This window comes from Peromyscus californicus, unplaced genomic scaffold (genome assembly GCF_007827085.1).
Source record: "Peromyscus californicus insignis strain IS unplaced genomic scaffold, ASM782708v3 Scaffold_4__1_contigs__length_199733344, whole genome shotgun sequence".
Taxonomy (NCBI): Eukaryota; Metazoa; Chordata; class Mammalia; order Rodentia; family Cricetidae; genus Peromyscus; species Peromyscus californicus.
The window spans coordinates 32,302,449-32,324,997 of NW_026294562.1; the positions used below are offsets into that span (position 1 = coordinate 32,302,449).

The 22,549-nt window shown below is 43.0% G+C and overlaps 1 protein-coding gene and 1 long non-coding RNA gene across 4 annotated transcripts in view; one reads left to right on the forward strand and one right to left on the reverse strand.

The window, feature by feature from the left end:
• Il33 (interleukin 33) overlaps positions 1–22,549 on the reverse strand; it is a 39,597-nt gene that overhangs the window by 10,841 nt on the left and 6,207 nt on the right. For 2 of the 3 annotated variants that reach the window (XM_052761308.1, XM_052761307.1), the window contains one exon: positions 841–948. In XM_052761308.1, coding sequence (XP_052617268.1) covers positions 841–937 — 97 coding nt within the window. In that variant the 5' untranslated portion in view covers positions 938–948. Of the gene's footprint in view, positions 1–840; positions 949–4,493; positions 5,287–22,549 lie in introns of those variants that run through there. The other variant, XM_052761309.1, reaches the window with a different exon arrangement.
• Positions 957–17,466, forward strand: LOC128124716 (uncharacterized). Its single transcript, XR_008222943.1, has 4 exons — positions 957–1,938; positions 4,201–4,321; positions 10,001–13,978; positions 16,049–17,466. It is a non-coding gene; the product is annotated as an uncharacterized LOC128124716 (long non-coding RNA).

The window sequence follows — 22,549 nt, forward strand, 5'->3', positions numbered from 1 at the left end:
TTCTGCACAGAGCATTTTGACATAGCTACGAACGAAAGGATCAATTAAACTGTGATTTCCTGGACATTCAGAAACCATTGTCAAGTTGGTTTTTTAAATCCTACCAAGAAGTGGGTGCGTGGGTGGTTCAGAGCCTCAGGGAGGACAGAGGGGACATTGCTTTTTCTTTAGGTCATTCATCACGTTCTAGCTTCCTTCCAGTCCACCAGAGCTCTGTTAACTCTCCTTGGTGGTCACTATTCCAGTGTAAAAAGTATGCCGCACATATTCAAGATCCTTACAGCCCCTTCTCCTCACAGGTGTACCTGTCCTGTAACTTCATTTCTCTTTCATCGTGTTCCAAACATTTGAGTTTGTAATTAGATAATTATAGTTGGTCCATTCTTCTTTATTTGGGGGCCTGGGCATCTTCATTTTTGAGTCTATCTTTTATCAATAATCAGTAAATCAATACACCAAAGGTCTTGACAAATATGTGGACTGAAAGTGGGTCAGTTTAGAGATTTGTCAGTTAATTAGGGGAAAGGTTTTGGGGATTTGATGGCAGGAGCTGTGAGAAATGTGAAGGGATTGATGTAAAAGACCATATTTTACTAAGTTACACTCATCAAAGGTCTAGATTCTCTAAGCCAGCCTATCCCGTGCTGTACCCAGTGACAAGAGTGACAATATAAACTCTTCCAAAACAAGGCTTCTGTGTCCTCGGAGCCACCTCTGTTTCCTTTCAGTTCTTATATTCTTAGGCACTTTTGGTAAGGCAGCGTGTCTGAACATTGAAATAATAAGTATTTGATAATAGATTTCCAACAGTGTGTAAAACAGGAATGCCGGCGCTCTTACTTCTTGGCTTGCAAGGTTTTACCAAGGCTTTTCCAGCTGCGCTGCTCAGCTTTGCCGGGGACATTTTGGAGGTTGAGTATCTCATTGTAGGTCCCATTTTTCAGGTTTCTGTGGGATTAAAATATAATATTAGTCCAGCTATATGTACCTGAAATCACCGGAAACAACCTCCTCAGCTAACTCAACATGAAATTGATAGCCACACAGAAAAAGTAAATAACTGAATTTGAGCATAGTATTCTGACTGTGCACTATGGGCTAGAATCTAGCCATAGAATAAGAAAACAAAAAAAGCACAGAAAAATCTCAAGCTGAGTAGACTTATTGTTAGTGGCAATGTTTGTATTGAAACCTTAGGACAGTTTTGTTGTAGTACATAGTTATAAAAAAATAAGTAGCCACACAGATGTTGCATGGTTTTCACTGTAGGGGGAAAGAGATAGAAATATGTAACTCAGAAGCCAAGACAAAACCCGTGCAATGTTAAGTTTGAGTCAGTATTAAATGAATGCCCAGCAGCATGTGCATGCATCTTATTTTCTAAACATTTTCTCCACTTAAAGGAACCATGACTCCAGATATGGGGCCAGGTTGTCTCAAACCCTATGGGAGCCACCTTGGAGTTTCTGCCTGTCAGATTTGGCACCAGCTGAATATTTGAAAGAGTAATGATGGTGATCCGAATAAGCATAGTTTCTCAAGAATAAAGAAAGAGTAAGATTGCTGATTTTCTCTGCTCACTCACAAGTTGGAAGATCAGGGTAACAAAGGAGAAACTATATTCCAAGGAGACAGAGTGGAAAATCACTGGGACTCAAGTGGTGGGGGGTTTAGCTAATATGCATGGCCAAAGAATAAAATAATGCCGAGAAGTAGGAAGCCGTCCAAAACTCCAGCCCTGGCTCCCTGCATGGATGGAGGAGGGGGAGAGGGGCTGGCTGGGAGGGGTCAGGAGGAAGGGCAGCAGCAATCACGTGGCCAGTCCGGATTTGGGTGGCCATCATGAGAGGAAAGGAGCGGCGGTGGTCACGGGAGAAACCCATGATTGACAGCCCAGTTCTCACAAGCGTTAACTCCAGGGCAGGAATTTGGTCTGAGGTGAGTCCCCTCTCACTGCTGCCTTAGCCCTAAGGAGCCATCTCCTCACTCCCCGTATCCTAGAGCGTTGTGATCAGGAGCTACCTTCAAAGGGGGTCTATTGTTTGAGACTGAGCAACTCTGGCGATCAGAAAATACAGGCAGGTGACCAGTCAGGGTGCCTGGGAACACTCTGCCATAGTGACTGTCCAGGAGAAAACCCTGTAAGGAGAGGGGACGACAGATCCACTGAGAACTTTCGGTAACCCGGAGCCTGGGCTGTGGAAGGCACGGCGATCAGAAGTCCTGCCCCCTTGTGGCGAGGACTATGACCTGTGGCTTGAGGTTGTCCCCGGAGACTGAGGCCTCCAATCCTGCAGCGGCAGGTTTCTGATAAACCAAGGCAGGCTGATTGCCCTCCCGTTCAGACAGCAGTCCGTGCTCCGTTTGCTCTTCACGCTCAAGTAAACTGGGTGAACTTTTCCAACTTGTGGATTTCAGAATGAGGCTCTCCGGAATGAATGGGAACCTGCCCAGCCTATAGGATGTAGAGATCAGCGTGGGGTGCAAAGGTCCCATAAACGCAAAGGAAGAAAGCCTCTAGACTTTTATTAGAGTCTAGAGCAAACACAGCCTGGATGCAGATGAGATGCCCTCCACTGGACTCACGCCAGCCTGCTTAGCGGGAGCAAATTCAAACCCACTCCCCTCCCCACACAGCCCTGGAAAAGCGCTGTCTCCCGTTTTATTGTCCTTTCATTTAAAACTATTATTTATTATTTTGAATTCTAATTTTTATTCCTCTTCTAATTTTATCTACTTCTTTTGTATCTGAGTTTTAAATCTCTTGTTATCTTTCTCACATTGTTTCAATCTTAACACGTCTTTTCTCTCTTTTTAAAATTTTTAAAAATTAAAAATATGATTACATTATTATTCAGGCAAATAGAACCATCTGATTCTGGACAGAGGTATCAAAAACATGTATTGGAAAAAATGTAGCCTTAAACATTTTTACTGGGAAAACTGGATATCCACATGTAGAAGAAAAGCAGAAATCTATATCTTGTCTTACACACACACACACACACACACACACACACACACACACACACACACACACACACAAAATGAAACTCAAAATGTTATCTATTCTCTTTCTCCATTACCATCCTATCTCCTTTCTCTGTTCAGACGGGTTAAAAATTAGCTACTCTATAAAAGTTACCGCCCTGAAGTAAATGTAAAGCCATTTACCTGCATTAGGTAATAACCGTGGGGAAGGGTCCATGTGAGTCAGAACTTGGAATTTTGTTTTAAACGTTCTGCTCTTTTTATACTCAAAGCCAATGCCCAGCTTCTTTGAAATAGTAATAATAAATTTCTGAAGATGTCAGCATAAGGCAGAGTTCTCTGAAGAAGCTGTATCTGTGTGAAGTATCCCAGACTCTTCTCCTTGGGTGAGCCAAATATTGTGATTATGGAGGGATGTAAGATCAAGAGCCAGGATTTTCTCGGACCGTCTTGGGCTCCACTTACTTTTAATAATGGAATCTGAGTTGATGCCCTCAGACTGTGTTGTTTGTGTTTTCGAAAAGCTAAGGAGCGGTAAGATAACATACAAAACCTACAAAGAAAGATTTCCTCGTTTTTCTGTGTCTGACTCTCTGCTTATGACTAATGCAGTTGTTGCATATATTGGTTTATGACTTTCTTGGTCCCTTGCCTGCAAACCTTCATGTAACTGCTTTTGCTTAGGAATGCATCATTTAGGGTAACCTGAATCCATGCTACTGAGCTATAATCAGTCACCATTGCTAGCTTAGAATAAACGATTTCCTTTAAAGCAGAGCTGTAACTTTTACAGAATAGTTAATTTTTAACCCTTATGCATGGGATAAAAGGCTAGGTAAACATAAGGTTAGCTTTTCAGTTGGACGGAACATAGTTTAAATAGCAGCCTGTACCAGCAGGAATTGAGTCGGTGTGAGCAGAATGCATGTTGCCCTTCTGAGCTGCTTCAAAACCAGTGATGGCTTTTGTTTGCTCTTTCACCCAAGAGTACGTGTGTCCTAGAAACAACGTTTTTCTAGTCATAAAAACTGCCTTTTAAATACATTTGTTTGTTGCGGTCTGTAGCCTATTTTCTTGGAGAGTTCGAATTCATGTTAGCACAGTAAAGACGACATAGCCCCTTCCTGAAGCGTCGTGCCTGGCTTTGCTTTTCTCTACTTTCAGTGATTATCATAACCCTCTCTTTCCTTCATCACTCCCGTGGACTAGCTTGAGCAAACGCATGTTGGAAGCACTCTGCTCTGAAGGACCACCCGCTTGCGGAGTTGAACAAGATAAGAAGTCATCAAACTGGAAAGTCAGCGTCATTATTAGAATTACAAAATCCAAGGTTTGTAATCCAGAACTATTCTCAAATCCCATTGTGAAAAACAAACCACTCTATTTAATAACAAGCCTTTTATCCTTTATATATCAGAACTATTTGAGAGCCTATAAACAGTACTGTTTTCTCCCCTCCATAGCAGAGAGCAGATATTCTTGTAGGTTGATGCGGCACTCACCTCAGTCGTGGCAGGGAATAGCTGCTCTTGGATAACGTGCGTTCCTGCAGTCAGCACTTGCTGATAGGCAGTACAGTCACACTCCAGTTCTATTTATATGGTTGCTCAGATTAAGCAACGTAGGTGACAGTAACTGAGGAATGAAGCTATGCAAATAGAGCTAATCTGAATGGATTAGAATGTGTGGGCGTGTAGCTTTTTCCTACAGACAAATCCCAACAGAGCAGCACGTTCAGAGTTATACTTAAGTACTAATTTTTTTTTAAAAACATAATCTTTAAAACAGATGCCCAGTGGTGCCTTTTCTGGAATATATACAAGGGAACAGGTTGTCTCTTCTGTAGAAAGTTGGGTTTTCTTTTTCTAGGTAATTTTTTTTTTCTGACTGTAAAAATAATGTGTGTGTTCTTAGGAAAAAATTTTTAAAAAAAGTATCAGTGCTATCAATTTTTTTCCTCAATGTGGAAATGTTACACATGCATCGACTTTCAATTAGAAAATAGAATCATACTGCAAATATTTTGTGAACCACCTTTTTGCTCTCTGAGATTAACACTGTACCCTGGGTGTTTCCTGCTTTCAATCACATACATCGATCTCTCACCCATCCCTTCTTGATTCACAGCACACTGGCTGCTTTCAGGCTTTTCTGTCTGCCTACCATTAGTGTTCCAGCTGAAGGGGGGGTAGGGACAGTGCATAATTCTTAGAAAACTTTGAGGTTCATTGGTAACATACGCTTCATAAAAGTTGAATTTGCCGGCTCAAGAGGTGCGGCATTTGTTTACTTACGTATTTATTTGCAGTTATTCCCATTGCAAAACATTCAGTGTGTTTTGTGAGCATGGTTTTCTTTCTTTTTTTTTTTTTTTTGGTTTTTCAAGACAGGGTTTCTCTGTGTAGCTTTGCGCCTTTCCTGCAACTCACTTGGTAGCCCAGGCTGGCCTCGAACTCACAGAGATCCGCCTGCCTCTGCCTCCCGAGTGCTGGGATTAAAGGCGTGCGCCACCACCGCGCGGCGGTTTTCTTAATATGTAAAATCCCAAAGGAAAAGAGAGGAAAGACCAGTTTAATGGCCAATAAAAATGCTCGGGACCAAAAGTAGTGAAAAAAAAAAGCCAGGGTCATGTAGTAGGACAATACAAAATGCATGAAGCTGAATACAGGCTATCCACACACTTCGTAGAGTCCTTGGGGGTCAGTATGAGGGACTCCATAGCTCCGAGTCTTAAAACAAACCGAAGAAGGGCAAACTGTAATCCATTCTAAAGTGCAAATGTGTAGTGTGGCCTCCTTGGCTTTTAGAAAGTTACATTTAACAAATATTGCATTCTCACATTTTAGGCTAAGGACTGTCAGCATGAGCCCATGGGACACAATGTGAAATTTTCTTTTCCCTTTGTTGTATTATCTACATCTGGTCAACCAGCAAATCCTTTCCTGAAACACCTATGTTCTCTTAGGTGTCTGGTGACCCCCTTTACTGACCAAAGACGTTGACGTATTGTCAGAATGTTAATCTGAGTGCTGACCTTTCTTTTCTTAGTGAGAATCTTACTTTGAAAATGTGTTGACTTGGATAGATTTCCTGTAACCAATATTGTTAAAATGCAAGGTTTTTAAGAAAATTTGTATTAAACGTGCATACTTAACTTGGCAAATAACACTGAAAAGTTGAAATTCAACTTTGACACTCAAGAAAGTAATTAAATGCTTTGGAAATCATTGCAAGGAAAGCCTAACTTCCCCGGGGTCCTGAGGTCATAGCAGTGATAGGCTTGGGTCTGATTACAGAGGGCTGCCTCATGACAGTAACTATAATAAATCAAGTACTTTGTTGCAAGGGTAGTTGCCAGGGCTTCAGTAGTGAACCAAATCAGAGTTTTGCCCTCTGAAGTTTAGTCCCCATTGGGGAGGTAGCTACTGAGTAACATTCACACAAATACATTCCAGAACACTGACATCAGGAAGCAAAAGCAGAGGAAGTTTGGTCACAACACAATGTCTAAGGTCCATCCAAAAGGTGCAAGGAGCGTATGGAAGGGAGGGGCAGAAGTGCCTTCCAGGCCAAGAGCACTCCAGGCAAAGAGCACTCCAGGCCAAGAGCACTCCAGGCCAAGGCACTCAATTCAAGACAGGCACCATCTGCTTGAAGGACAGGGAGAGCCTGGCCGAAACACAGTGGCTACCATGAACGTAGTATGATGGACTTAGAGATGGGAGAGGGCAGGAGGCAGGTTTGGTTGAGCTCAAGGCACCAAAGGAAGTAGCTTGGCCTCAATTTAAAATATAGAAGGAGCCAAAGAAAAATTTTAAGTAATATGGATGTCATTTTCTTTTTCTTTTCATTTCTTTTCCTTCCTTCCTTCCTTGCTTCCTTCCTTCCCTCGCTCCCTCCCTCCCTTCTTTCTTTCCTTTCTTCCTCCCTCCCTCCCTCTTCCTTCCTTCCTTCCTTCCTTCCTTCCTTCCTTCCTTCCTTCCTTCCTTCCTTCCTTCCTTTCTCCCTTCCTTCCTTTCTCCCTTCCTCTTCTTCTAGACAAAGATTCATGTATCCAAGACTGGTATCAAAGTCACTGTGTAGGGGACTTTATAAAATTACATTTATTAATTTATTCATATGCCGTGGCATAGTCAGAGGACGACTCGCGGGAGCCACTGTTCTCCCTTCACTATGTGGACCCCAAGCATCGAACTCAGGTGGCCAGGCTTAGCAGCAAGCATCCTTCCCCATTGTACCATCTTAGCGACCCAGCCTTGGACTTCCAATCCTCCTGACTCTATCTCACAGGTGCCAGAAGTGCAGTCTGCCACCATGCCCAGTTACGGGATGCTGGGGTTTAAACCCAGGACTCTGTGCATGCTAAGCAAGCACTCTACCAACTGAGCTTTGCGTCCTGGCCTTTCCTTTTTTCAAAAAAAAAAAAAAAAGTATGGCTGCCACACTAGAAATATCTGAAGGGTAAGAGTTAAAAATTACTTAGTTTTTTTTAATTAATGTGTATGTGCCTGTGTGAATTTATTCTCTCTCTCTCTCTCTCTCTCTCTCTCTCTCTCTCTCTCTCTCTCTCTGTGTGTGTGTGTGTGTGTGTGTGTGTGTGTGTGTGTGTGTGTGTGTGTGTGTGTTTGTGTGTGTACCTGTGTCTGTGTCCACAGAAGCTAGAAGAGGGTGTCAGATCCCCTGGAACCAGATTTGCAAGTGGTTGTGAGCTGCTGCCAGATACGGGTGCTGGGAGCCAAGCCCAGGCGCTCCTCGAGAACAGTATGCACTCCTAACTGCTGAGCCATCTCTAGCCCTTAGGTCAGGTTCTCCAGTGAGGAGAGTGATGGTGAATGCAGCCAGTGCTTTGACCAGCGTATGTGAGCTGGAGGCTTTTTCACTAGTTATTTAGATATGATTATCTCCCTTTTATAGGTGAGGAGTCTGGCAAAGGCTACATTGATAATAGGAATGTAGATTAGAAACCAGATAGGATATCAAGGTCTTTTCTGGAGGATATGGGGAACATTGACAGAAATGGGGTGAGGCTGAAGTCCAGGGCCTCACGTTCCAGTTTACGGCTTTGCCACGCTTTGTGCTCTGTCATGGGAAGACCATGCACGAGTCTGTGGTGGGATCTCAAGGACCCGTTGCTACTCCATGGGAAAAGACAGTGTCCCCCAAACGGCTGCCCTAGTCTTGTCTGTGTTGCTGTGATAAAATACTCCCACAAAAAGCAACTTGGGGAAATTATGGTTTTTACTTCAGCTCACAATTCCAGGTTATATAATCCATCATTGTGGCGAAGTCAAGGCAAGAACTTCAAACAGCTATTCATATCACATCCACAGCCAAGAGAAGAAAAATGAATGCTTACATGTTTGCTTGCTTGTACTCAGCTCAATTTCTCCATTCCTGTACTGTTCAGGATCCCCTGCTAGGGAATTGTCTCACCCACAGTGGACTAGATCCTTTCAAATCCATTAACCCAACTATGACAGTCCCCCACAGACATCCATCCAGTCTGGTCCACTGCACACAATCTCTTATTTAGGCTCTTTTCTAGAATGGTTCTAGACGGTGTCAAATTGAAACCATCACATGGTCCTAGCTGTTAGAAAGGAAAAGAAACTGGGATCACGGCTGTTTCCTAACCCAGTATGACATCATCTCAGGACAGTAATGATTCAGAGTGGTCTCTCACACGAACCCTCTGCTCTCTTGGGTATAGTGGTTTCACTTCTTTCTAGTGCAAGTCGGAATATAGGATGTATAGGAAGGGGAGGCTGAAGTGAAAGCAGCCTCCTCATTGAGCTGGATTGCTTTCTCCTTCCTTCCTCCCACTGCTCTGAAATTTCCCTATCCAAAGGAAAGGAAATGTTCCGTGGAGAAACCTGACAAATCAGTGAGTCAAGACAGGTCACTCAGAGAAGACCAGGATGGTGTTACTACTGGGAAGGTTTCTTTAAAGCCTTTAAAGTGAGAGGCACTCAGTATTTTTTAAATTATCTTTATTTGTGTATACACACACACACACACACACACACACACACACACACACACACACACACATGCACGCAGACCATCTGTGTGCCTGTACCCAAGGAAGCCAGAAGAGGGCATCAGTTCCCCTAGAGCTGGAGTTGCAGGCAGTTGTGAGAAGCCTTACATAGATCCTGGGAACTGAACTTGGGTCTTCTGGAAGAGCAACAAGTGCTTGTAACCACAAAGCCGTCTCTCCAGCCCCATCCCTCTGCTGTGCTTTTGTGTTCCTTCTCTGGATATAGTGTTCTCCACTCATTTTCATACCTGCCAGGATGTGCTCCATCAGTCTGTATCACTTTCTTCCACACCCTCTACCTCTCAGAGGAGACAGAATTGTCTTCTTTGGTGCCTACCTGCTCTCACACCTGCACACCTTTGCCCACCTGTTCTTGCCAGTGACACCTGACGATATTTCAATTTGACCCTTGGGACGTAATTCAAGTGTTTATCTCCCGAACAGCCCACAACTAAGGCGACTTCATTGCTTTATCTCTTACTTGCTTATCACTTCCAGATCTGTTTCTCTGCCCCTTTCCTTAGACTGCTAACTCATTGGGAGCCAGGGCTGTGCTGGCGTCATCATCATTTTCCAGGGAACTATCCATCGCAGGTACTTAGTACATATTCTGTAGTTTGGATCAGTGCTTGCAAAATCTCCATGAACCACTTAAGGCAGGTATCAACCTGCTGAAGATATATAGGACACCACTCAAACTCCAAAGGTCTACAGAGCAGGGCAGATGGAACTCTGGGTAGAGATGTACAAACTGGCATTTCTGCTATTTTTGACCTATGGAGTAATGATTTACATAGCTTAGCCTAATGGAACTCAGACTGTTTTTGGGTAACAATTCTTCCTAAAGTATTTAAAGTAGCTGACCTGCTGGCTGGCTGGCCCATGCTCTGCGATCTTAGATAGACCATTCAAAGTATTCAGTTCAGAATGTCCCTTTATTTCTCTTCTTCCTCTCGAACCCCACTGTAGTGGGTAGCCATTCCAGCTTTGATCTGGAAGTTCTAACCCCCATTGAGGCTTCAGTAACTGTCACGCCTACAAGGCGGGGCCAAGAGAAGACCCTGAAGACCCGAGATCCAGATGCGCCACCTCGCTTGGTTCCTGGACCCTGGACGCTGGAGGTAGACCTAGCAGAGTTCTCCAGAGAACACGGCCAGACTGTGCTACGTCTTCCCCAGATCCTGCAACCTATTATCCCTTCATTTGTAAGTTACGCCACTAAATAAACCTCCCTTTTAACTACATAGAGTGGCCTTAATAATTTCACCAATACCCCACCTGATACTTTATGTATTTTGGATGTTCCCTATGTGGTGGGTGCGTTAATTCTGTAGTGATTTTGAATCTCTCTCTCTCCCAATGTGCTGCTTCCCCTTCTTGGGTCTTTCAGTGTCTCTATTAGATTTCCCATCTTCAAAGTGAGGTGAGTGCATTTCACAATGTGTGCATTGATTCCTGTCTCCCAGAATCCCCTTGCGTACCTGCACCTGCCCCTTGCTCACCCTAAGGATGCTGTCCTGGTCCTCTTCCATCCACTATTAGCTCCTGCACACAGGATGAGGCAGGCAAGTCTGAAGTGGTGTTTGCTTCATTTTGTTTTTATGTCTTCAGAAAGCTGGCAGTGCCAGAAGAAAGCTGTGTGTAATGGCACGAAGGGTGTGTGTGGCAAATAGACCTTTGGCTTTAGTTTAACTCTCAGGGGTAGAGCCAGTTTTTCTTCTACATTTAGAATAGGTTTTAAATAAAACTTAACAAATAAATACATAAATGACTTACAAAAATATCAAAATAAATATGAAATATCCAATGAATATAGTTTTGTTTGTTTGTTTCATTCATTTTCTCTTTTTCAATACCCAACCAGGAACACATTTTAGAATCTACACAATATAAATATAATTAACACTTGAATAAGTACCGTGTGACAAGTGTGTTTTACGTTGTTAAATATATAATATATATAATTAACACTTGAATAAATATTGTGTGACAAGTACTTTGCTAAGTGCTTTACATAGTTAACTTGGTCATCAGAGCAGTCTCACCAGGGTGGTACTATACTCTGTCTTATACAGATGAAGAAAACGAAGCACAGATATGTAAGTAATTGACCCAAGGTACAAAGGCTAAAAGCCCAAGCAAACACTTTAAGGAAATGGGTGGAGTGACTCAGTCTTGCTGCATTCCAGATCTCCCTCACCACCCTCACATCCCAGCAAACTTCCTCTTCCATTCTGAGCTTATGCTTTTCTAGGTAGCAAAGGGTTTTGCTCCTAAGAAAACAAAAACTAGAAGTTTGGAGATGTGACATTAGATCAATGTCATCTGTATTATTTGACCCCATGAGTGAAGGTCATACTCAAGATTCAGAGGATCATGGGATCTGGTCTCCATAGAGAGCAGATTTAACTGTATGGTAAAGAGAAATCTATATGCTATAGTTAGAAGAGGGAACTCTCAAAACATTTCAAGACAAAGACTCCTTTTCTGAAAAAAGTAACATTTCGTAGAACCCTAGTAGATAAACAAAGAAGCAAAATCATTGATTTATTAATAAAAGCATGGTTTCTAAGTTTAAATTTGTGTTTGGTCAATATAAAAGCAATTAGGCACAAAATTGTTTCCAGCACAATGGTGAATAGTTACCATGGAAACCTTCCTGACAAGAATGCTGAAACTAAAAGGTTAAAAGGAATAGGCCTGGGGAGATGGCTCGGTGGTTAAGAGCACATACTGCCTTTGGAGAGGATCTGGGTCAGTTCCCAGTTCCCACACATTGGCACACAACTGTCAGTAACTCCAGTTCCTGGGGACCCAACACTCCTCTGGTCTCCAGGGGCACCAGGCATGTATGTAGTACATATACATACATGCAAACAAAACATTCATACACATAAAAACAAACAAGTCTTTTAAAGAAAGAAAATCAAGCCAGGTAGTGGTAGCGCACACCTTTAATCCCAGCACTCAGGAGGCAGAGGCAGGTGGATCTCTTTGAGTTCCGAGGCCAGCCTGGTCTACAAAGCGAGTTCCAGGAAAGGCTCAAAGCTACACAGAGAAACCCTGTCTCGAAAACAAACAAACAAACAAAAAACATAAAAAAGAAAGAAAATCAAAGTTTGCATGTGGTGGTGCACAACAGTAATCCCAGAACTCTAGGAGACAGAGCCAGAGGACCTTGAATTTGAGGCCGGTCTGGGCTCTAGTGTCCAGATCAATGGCAAGCAGGCAAGCTCAGTTCTTTTCTAAAACTGTCCTTCATGTCCCAGAGAAAAGCTAGAAAGTTACATGAAGGGCCAAGGTTGGGGGAAAAGGCCCAGGACATGCCTAAGCTGGCGCTTCTCACAGGAAGTTGGTGCCTAGAACAAGCGCTCTCAAGGGGCTGCCCTCGGAGCAGAGGAAGGACCGAAACAGATAAAGGCAGAACAGTAAGAGAACAGCTAGGAAGCCTGTCTCAGCCACATCCCTTTGAGAATTTGTCTCCTAACAAGTCAGGTCTGTGTATATTGGGTCATCATACTGACCCTGCACTTTCTAACTACTGAACTAGAGAATTAAATGTAAACAGTTTTAGTAAAACAGTATCCTAAAACAAATGGGAACAGCAAACATAGAGTTTAAAGACATTAGCCAGACTAAAAACCACCAGCTATTCCATAGGAGTTTCAGAACAAATGAATAGTTTACAGTCCAAATCCACAAAGTAAGTAAGAGTTCTTATGAGGGTGAGAACTCATGGAGAAAAGGAGCTGAAAGCAAAGACTTCATTCGTTGGAACAATCTGGAAAGTCATGTGAAACAACTGCTTTTAATCTGTTTATCAACTATTCTCAAAGAAATAGAAAATAGGAATTTGGAACCTTGAAATAAAAACATAGCACTAAAACTAACACCGTGTCAGCTAAGCAGCAGATTAGACACAGGTGAAGCAAGTCCATTACCCAGGAAAGGTGTAAAAGTATTGGTTCAGATATGTCCAGAGATACAAACAGATGGGAAATGTGAAAAAGAGGGTAGGAAATTTGGAAGGTAGATGAGACAGTTGGCTGTGTGTCCAAAGGAGCAATATTGAAGATAGAATAGATGAGAACTTTTCAGAGCTTTTTAAAGATAACAATTCACAGATCCAAAGATTCCAAAGGATCTTGAGCAGGAGAGGAGGGGGAGGAAGGACTCCATATCTTGATTTGTTGTTGTTGCTGCTGTTGTTTTGTCTTTTTTCAAGACAGAGTTTCTCTGCATAGCCCTGGCTGTCCTGGAACTGGCTCTGTAGACCAGGCTGGCCTCGAACTCACAGAGATCCACCTGCCTCTGCCTCCCGAGTGCTGGGATTAAAGGTGTGTGCCACCGCTGCCTGGCTCATATCTTGATTTATTATTTGTGAAACTGATGAACATTTAAAAAGGAGATTATAATGTTAGTTCTGGAAGACAAAATATTCGTATGAACAAAAGCAGAGTTTACCATAGGCTTCTGGGTGGATGATTTATGTCTTACATTAGCCCCCAAACCTTAAGGTTGACACCAGATATTTGCAGAAGTGCTCTGCCATCTATTAAACACTACTGAGACTACAGGGATGGCCTCAAACACCTTGTTTTACTGGTGAGGCATGTTACAGTGAGCTGGAGTCTGCTGGACCCAGGACCAGAACTCGGGTCGTTCAACTCAACTCAAAGGGCAATTGTTGTGAATATTTTGCTCCCATCCTCCTGGTATTGCTTTATCATATTAAACAACAGCAAAGAAAAAACAAAATGTGAGGGAAATTACAGTTCAATCTATCAGGGAGGGTTTTTGTTTTGTTTTTAGTGCTATTCCTGTTTCGTGTATGGGATTTAATCACTGACCGCATTGCCAGTCTCCAGGAAGACTGCTCTGCTGTTCACCCTGTTCGTGGTGGACGGGAATGTGGCCCTGACTTGCTTCCTCCTTGTGTGCAAGAAGGTATGTAGATGGAAGAGGAAGATCGTAGACACGTGTTTAGAGCTCAGGCACAGAAAGTTTGGCACAACGTTGGGGGGAAGGCAGCCGAGGACAGACAGGAGGACAGACAGAAATCTCAGTGTATAGAAGGCTTTGCTGAGAAATTAATAGACAGGGCAAGGGCATGGCTTTCAAATCAATCAACTCTCTGAGGTAGGGGAAATCCAATTTGTTTCACTGCAGCTCACTTTAGAACTGATGTGGCTTGCTGTCTAAAATGTTTATACCATAGGCCCACAAAAAAAAGACAGTTTACAAGAATAAGGAACAGTGACTTCAAAATGTATCACACTGCTTATTCACAAAGAGAAAGTATCATACGCACTCATGACAATTTATTTCTAGTTCTCAACTAATTTACCACAGAGATATCCCACCAGGTTTGAAAACATTTGCAGTTGGCAGCAATACAGTCCAAAGAGATTTCTTAACTGAGGATGAAAAGTTGCTCACTAATGTAAGCCTGGAAACAGTACCGAAATTCCAAAGTCTTAGATGGGTTCTGCAGCATGCATGATTCCAGATCCAAGCTAGAATAACTTTTATGGCAGGGCCCTGACTTCCGTCAGCTTGTTTGCTGTTTATTTTTTAAGGGAAGCATGAGATTTTCCAGACTGTAACACGTTGGATTTGGGAGCTCAGCCTCAAGTAAAGTTCACTGTCTCTTTAAATTGATTCTCCCGTAAAGGAGCAGGCTTGTTTGAGTGGGCGGCATTTCTCAGTTACACAAAACACTAAAAAGAAGTTCGTTTTTCTCCAGGCGCTACAGGATTATGTTTAGAGACAGTAAAAGTATCCCTAGCTCCATTTGGTGCTCAGGATACTCCAAGACGCTTCTAGAACAGACCCTATGCACCCGTAGATGTCATTGAAAGGCATATAAAACCTTAGAAAACGAAAAGAACCAACAAGAGGAGTTTGGGAAAGGGTGAGGCATGTGTTTACAGAAATGAGGAAAGAAGATTCTAGACTTTAATGGTTAAGACCCAAAGAGGGATGCTCAAAGCAGTAGATACAATAGCAAAATTGCCCTGGTGGAAATGTACCAACTCCATTTAAAGAGTTTTCATATATATCAAATGCATGTCTGTGTTTTCAAGCCAGGCAGGTTAGTTCACATCTGTGACCCCAGCACTCAGGAGGTTTAGGCAAGAGGATTACCACAAATTCAAGGCTAGCATGAGCTACATTGGGAGTTCTAGGCCAGTCTGGGTCACACAGAGAGACACTGTTTTACAATAAAACAAATATGTATGTATATTCGGATATAAGTGTGTATATTTTCAAGAAGGGAAGTCAATTGCTGTTTAGTAAAGTGCTTGCTAATTAATTGTCCTCAGTGGGATGTGAGGGAGAAAGCTAGCTACCTGGATAGACTCCCTCCATAGCCAATCCATAGCTTGAGGTGCTTCAGTGTCGCATGTGATAAAGTGAACAAGGCAAATCATTTATTAACTAAATTGTACACCACTTCAACAGTGTTGTTAACTAAGAAAATTAGTGGGACAGATTATGATTGATTTGTAATGACTCGACAATATCCTAACTAATTTTTCCTAATGTATAATACCTTCAAAAGTCTAAAAATTCATTGTTCTTGCCAGGCAGTGGTGGCACATGCCTTTAATCCCAGCACTCGGGAGGCAGAGCCAGGCAGATCTCTGTGAGTTTGAGGCCAGCCTGGGCTACAGAGTGAGTTCCAGGAAAGGCACAAAGCTACACAGAAAAACCCTGTCTCAAAGAAAACAAAACAAAACAAAAAAAATCATTGTTCTTGTTTTTTAAGCTGTGGGATTAGATAACCTCCTTTTTTTAAGCTTTCTTTTTATTTATTCTTTGTGTCTTTCACATCATGCCTCCCGATCCCACCTGTCTCCCTCCCCACCCAGAATAAAACAAAATGAAATTTAAGAGAAAAAAAAAACAGGAAAAAAGGGGGCAGAGAGAAAGGGAAAATCTCGTTATGGAAGCTGCAGTGTGACCCAGTGAGTCACGCAGTAAACCCCTTTATCTGTACATTTTTACATGCAGGCATTCATCGCAAAGAATGGTTGGTCTGGTTCCAGGACCCTGGTCTCTGTCACACCATCGATTCTGGGCTGTCACTGGGACTGACTCTTCCTGGACATCCTGTTGCTGCCCCCTGTCATGGAACTCCTGCAGCCCTGTGACCCTCTTCTTAAAAAATAAAAAAATTCTACTACAGCAGAACATTGGAGCAAGGGTTATGACAGGCTCTCACTGTGTGGCCCAGGGTGACTTTCAGCCCTCCAGTTTCCACCTCCCAAGTGCTGGGGTTAAGACCCTAGACAGGCACACCCAGCAGGAGAACATTTTTAAAAGTGCTCTTGATCAACTGTTTTTTCCTCCGAAACACAAGTACAGTGTGAGAGCTTGCTTCTTTTACTAATGTTTTCTTCACTTATTAACATTGCTTCGCAACTAGGTAGTGGCAGAAGATTGCTCTGTCCCCAGACTCCAATGATAGGGGAGACTTGCATTTTTTTCCCCTAAAGTGTTTTTAATGCAAGTCTGGGGTGGGGAAAAAACCAAACAAACAATATTTCTTCAGACTGGCAGAGCATGTTTCCCCGTGAGGTATCAGAATAATTAAAATGAGAAAGGAAAAAAAAAAACCCCACAAGCATAGACAAGTTTGGGGTAGATCTGGAATTTTTATGTATAATTAGTAGAAGTGTTAATTTGCTACTGCCACTATGGAAAACAACGTGGCATTTCCCTCTAAGCCTCAACAAATGCACATCTTTGGTCCAGAAGTTCCACTGGAAAGTATGCACTCAATACTGAGACACAAAAGTGTTCACCAGAAGGTGCACAGGGAATGCTCTGAGCGGTCCTGGCCATCCATCTCTAAGTAGGGAATAGCACACACGTCCATCTGCCTTGTAACAGATGTGCTATGCTGCATTTATTTTGGGGAATTCTAATCAGTTATGTGAAGTTAAAACCTGAACAAACAACAAAACTGTGTCTTAGAAAGGCAGATGTTGAGGGAAAAGCAGGACATATTGTTCAAAACTGCACATGAATTACAGTTACGCATTGCTTAATGATGGGGACACATTCTGAGAAATACATCGTTGTGTGACGATTACACGGTGTAGTTACACAACCTAGGATGTCTCATGAGCCATATCAGCACTATAATCTTATGGGACCACTGTTGTGGTCTGTCATTGACGGAAGCATGATCACGCACAGAGGACCATGTATGGCATTGGGAAACATGATAATGGTTGCCTTTGAGATGGAATATTAGAGGGGTGAATGAGGAGACTTCTGGGGTCCAGTAGTCTTCTGATTGTTTACATAATTACAGAGGTTTGTGTAGTTCATGACAGTTCATGAAACATACAATTTGTTTAATTTTGTGCCATATTCTGTATATTTGTTAAAAATCAATAAAATGCCAGCTTCTTTGGTGTTAAGGGAGTGAGATCATCGGTGGATTCTAAAATACATGGATTCTACACTCACAGTTTTCTTGGTCAGAATTGATAAGAAAAATTAAAGTAATTCTTAAGAATTGTTATTTAGTTAACAAGGATTAAGTAACTTAAAAATAAATTTTAAATTTAAATAAACTATCTGAACCAATGTTAGGAAATAGTTGACGGGAAAGACAAAATCCTCTCTTCTGTTTGACCGAAGATGAGCTTCTGATACGCTTGATTAAACACTAAGTTTTCTGTCCTTAGAGAACTGAAAGGTGATCATATTAAAGGGGATAGCTGAGGTGTCTACGAGGCCATGGCAGAGTCCTTGGAGCAGCTTTCAAAGGCTTCAGCTGCCCTTCTTAGGTGTAGACATGAAGTCTTTAAAAAACAAAAAGCACTGGGTGGTGGTGGCACATGCCTTTAATCCCAGCACTCGGAAGGCAGAGGCAGGTGGATCTCTGTGAGTTTGAGGCCAGCCTGGGCTACAGAGTAAGTTCCAGATAAAGGCTCCAAAGCTACACAGAGAAACCCTGTCTCAAAAAAAAAAAAAAAAAAAAAAAACAGAAAGAAAACAAAACAAAAAAAAACCAAAAGGCTAGAGATGGCTCAGTGGGTGAGAACTCCTGTTGTGCAAACACGTGAGGACCTGAGTTTGAATCCCCAGCAGCCACGTAAAAGGCCAGGTGAGGCCACGTGTGTGCCTGTAACTCCAGCACCTTGGGGGACAGAGGCAGGAGGATCCCTAGGACTTGTGGCTCCAGCATCACTCTAGGTTCAGTGAGAGACCTCATGTCAGGGCATCAGGCAGAGAAAGTGATAGCGCTGGATACCCCTGGCCTCCGTATGTATGTGCACACACACACACACACACACACACACACACACACGTGTGTGCATACACATATACATACATGTGTGCGTGCAATCATTAGAATTTCTCAGATAAATTAGTTGATTTTGAGAGTTACAGAGATAAATTTTGTTTTTGAGAAAAAAAACTCTTTTCAAATATACATCATTCATGGCAATCTCATTTTTTAATCAGTCAACAGTGGGTCTCAGCCAGATATGATGGATCATTCCTGTAAACCCTGCTCTTGAGAGTCTAAGGCAAGAAGAGTATCATGGGTTTGACGTGAGCATGGGCTTCATAGTGAGCTCCAGGCCATCCTGGGCTACAAAGCAAGACCCTATCTCAAAAGAAACAACAACAAACAGGAACAAAGAATGCCACCACTGCCACCACCACACCGACATAAGATCCCAGTGTCCACATAGGCATAGACATGTGACCCAGATCTGACCAACGGAATGGGAAAGGAACTTCACCTGGAACGTCTGCAGAAGTTATACTCCTGTGTGGTGGGTAGTATCCCTTTGTTCTTATGGGAAAGTAAAATACCATGTCAGCATATTCACCAAAAAAGTGTGTATATATATGTGTATATATACATACACATATATATGTATATATATATATGTGTGTGTGTGTGTTTATATAAAAATGATTATAGGTATCATATGTGTATAAATCAAGCATGTTGTAGTTACAGATGAACAGATAATGACAGAATGACTTCTCAAGACTTTGAACTGGAGATAATGGTCCCTGGAGTCCCAGCACTTGAGGGGGCTCAAACAGGAGAATCATGAATCCAAGGACCAGTCTAGCCTTCATAGCAACAACCTGCCCTCGCCCTAAAATAGACTTTGAAAATCAAATTTCACACAGCCAGGAGGGTAAACAGGGAGTGATGAACATGAAACTCACTTCCTCAGGGGAGAAAGAGGCAATGGTCGAGAGACAGCCCGAACTGACCTACTCTGGTGATGGGATGGCCAAACACCCTAATCGTTGTGCTAGAATCCTCATCCAACTACTGAGGGATCTGGATGCAGAGATCCATGACTAGGCCCCAGGTGGATCTCTGGGAGTCCATTTAGCGAGAATGAGGAGGGTTTATATGAGCGAGAATTGTTGAGACCAAGGTTGGATAAAGCACAGGGACAAATAGCCAAATGAATGGAAACACATGAACTATGAACCAATGGATGAGGGGTCCCCACTGGATCAGGCCCTCCGAATGGGTGAGACAGTTGATTGGCTTGATCTGTTTGGGAGGCATCCAGGCAGTGGGACCAGATCTTGTGCTCATTGCATGAGTTGGCTGTTTGAAACCTGGGGCCTATGCAGGATTGTTTGGCTCGGCCTGGGAGGAGGGGACTAGACCTACCTGGACTGAGTCTACCAGGTTGACCTCAGTCTGTGGGGAAGGCTTTGCCCTGGAGGAGATGGGAATGGGGGGGGGGGGGTTGGGGGGAAGGTGAGGGGGACGGGAGGGGGGAGAACAAGGGAATCCGTGGCTGATATGTAGAACTGAATTGTATTGCAAAATAAATTAAAAAAAAAAAAAGAGGATCTTTTCAGATCATCGAATGGGAGGACTTTTTAAAGTATTGGAAACATTTTTTTTGTTGTTGTTAAAAAATGTTGTGCTACTATTTTTAAATTGTGTGTGTGTGTGTGTGTGTGTGTGTGTGTGTGTGTGTGTGTGTGTGTGCCACAGTGTGCTTGTAAAGGTCAGAGGACAACTTGTGGGAGCCGGTTCTCTCTTCCCACCTTGTTTCTGAGGCAGGGTCTTCCTGTGTCTACCTCCGTGTCGCAGAAGCAAACACTCTCCTTGATCCACTTCCCATCTCTCCCTGGAACTGCTAGGATTACAGACTGGAACCACCACATCCAACTTTCTACGTGATTTCCAGGGGTTGGACTGGGTTGTCAGGCGTGTGTGGCAGGGACCTTCACCCACTGAGTCATCTGACTGGCCCCAGCAGCATTCGCTTCTATGCTGAGCAGCAAATACATTGTACTGGAGTTTTTCTTCAGAATTTACATTTACATATGTATTGGTTTTTTTTTTTTTTTTTTTTGGTTTTTCGAGACAGGGTTTCTCTGTGTAGCTTTGCGCCTTTCCTGGAACTCACTCTGTAGCCCAGGCTGGCCTCGAACTCACAGAGATCCGCCGGCCTCTGCCTCCCGAGTGCTGGGATTAAAGGCGTGTATTGGTTTTTAATGTATGAAATGTTTCCTAATATAAAAGCTTCAGTTAAACATTTGCTTCATACACTGAGCTGTTGAACAGACATCCATTTCCCTCAGGAGCTAATATAACTCCCAAGTTAAAAGAAAAATTGTAAATACAACCAACATTAAGGGCAGGAGATGTGACTAAGCGCACTGGTTGCTCTCGAAGAGGACCTAGGTTTGATTCCCAGTAGTTGCATGGCATGTCACAACTATCTTTGACTCCAGTTCCAAGGGATACAATGTCCCTCTTCAGGCCTCCACCAGTACAAGTCATACACGCAGTACACATACACACAGGCAGACAACCACTCAGACCATAAAATAAAACGAAATGCATCTTAGGAAAAAAAAAAAAAGCCCAATAGCTGGGTGATAGTGGTGCACACCTTTAATCCCAGCACTTGGGAGGCAGAGGCTGGTGGATCTCTGTGAGTGTGAGGCAATCTGGTCTACAGAGCTAGTTCCAGGACAGTCAAGGCTGCCCAAGGAAACCCTGTCTTGAAAAACCAAGAATGTGGGACCTGTCCTTAGTGAATGGGCTGGCTTTTTGGAACCTAGAGCCTATGCTGGGACACTTTGCTTAGCCTAGGTGGAGGGAGGAGGGGACTGAACCTGCCTCAACTGAATCTACCAGGCTGAGCTGAATCCCCAGGGGAGTCCTTGCCTTGGAGGAGGTGGAAATGGGGGGAAGACTGGGGGGAGGGTGGGGGGGGAGGAGGGAAGACAGGGGAATCCGTGGCTGACATGTAAAATTAAATTAATTATAAAATAAAAAAAGAAAAACCAAGAATAAAATAAAATAAAAATTATAAATAAATAAAGCCCAACATCAGCACTTTAAAAATTAAGCAGAACTTGTCAATTACAGCAATTTGACTCAAAAGAATAGCTAACTAAAATGACCTAGCCAAAACAATCATGAAACTTCAAGTTCACAGTGGCATTCAAAAGACAAAAGTACAAGATGTTTTCTGATTAAAATATGATTTCATAACGCCTTTATTCTAAAGTTAATTTAAATGTATCAATAGATACAGGAAAGGTCTCCCGTGTACAAAGGCTATCATCACTTCTAGTGTAGCTTTTATGGGTTTTCTCTTGTGTTTGTGATGTCCTCATTGGAGGGCAACAGAAACACTCACGTTGTAGAGGAGGCCGTTAGAGGCTCTGCACAGCCCCGTGTTTCACAATGCATTCACCGCCACACCTTCCCACGCCAGCTGGCACAGTCAAAAGCCAAAACAAGAGTCCCTCCCAGCACTGGCGTTCAGCTGCCAGGCTTCATAGACTTAATTGTGTAAGACTGGCTCTCACTTCTGCTTGTCCCCCTTCTTGGGCATCTCCAGCTGCCTCCTAGCCGTCTGTTTTCATTGTTTTTACACAGGATTTCCAGTGGGCTCTGTCTTGGTTACTAGAATTTGGGCTGAAGTGAAAACGTTAAGCGAAAAAGACTGTTGAACATTGGTCTTCTCAGAGGTGAGACTATTGAACAGCATCGTGCACTGAATATTAGCTAATGATCAGACACGTGAAAGCTGAGAGTCTAGGGGCTTTCCACGCATAGATAATGAGGGAGCCAGTGAACGAAGCATCCATCCACACCTTAGCTACTTCATCCCACAGTCTAGTGATGATGCATTACACGTTAACAGAAATACCACTTAGAGGTCTGAAGGTGCACCAGCATGGTGTGACAGACTTCACAGGCTGCAGCAGCTCTCTGTGGATCCCTGCCTCCGTGGCTCTAAATGGGACCCTGAGCAGGCTTGGTCTTCCTGACCTAGTTACTGGGTTTGCTGTGAAAACTACTAGGGGAAAAGACTTTTAAGTACATCTCTTCTCAAAGCTAACAGAGAAGATGTTCCCCTGTTGTATCAGAATACTAATGGCCTTAATGCATCTGTATCCGAGTCTGCTCTCATGGGTCTGACACTGAGGAGAAAGTCTTCCACTTGACGTAATGAAGAGGATAACAGTCAGATGCTT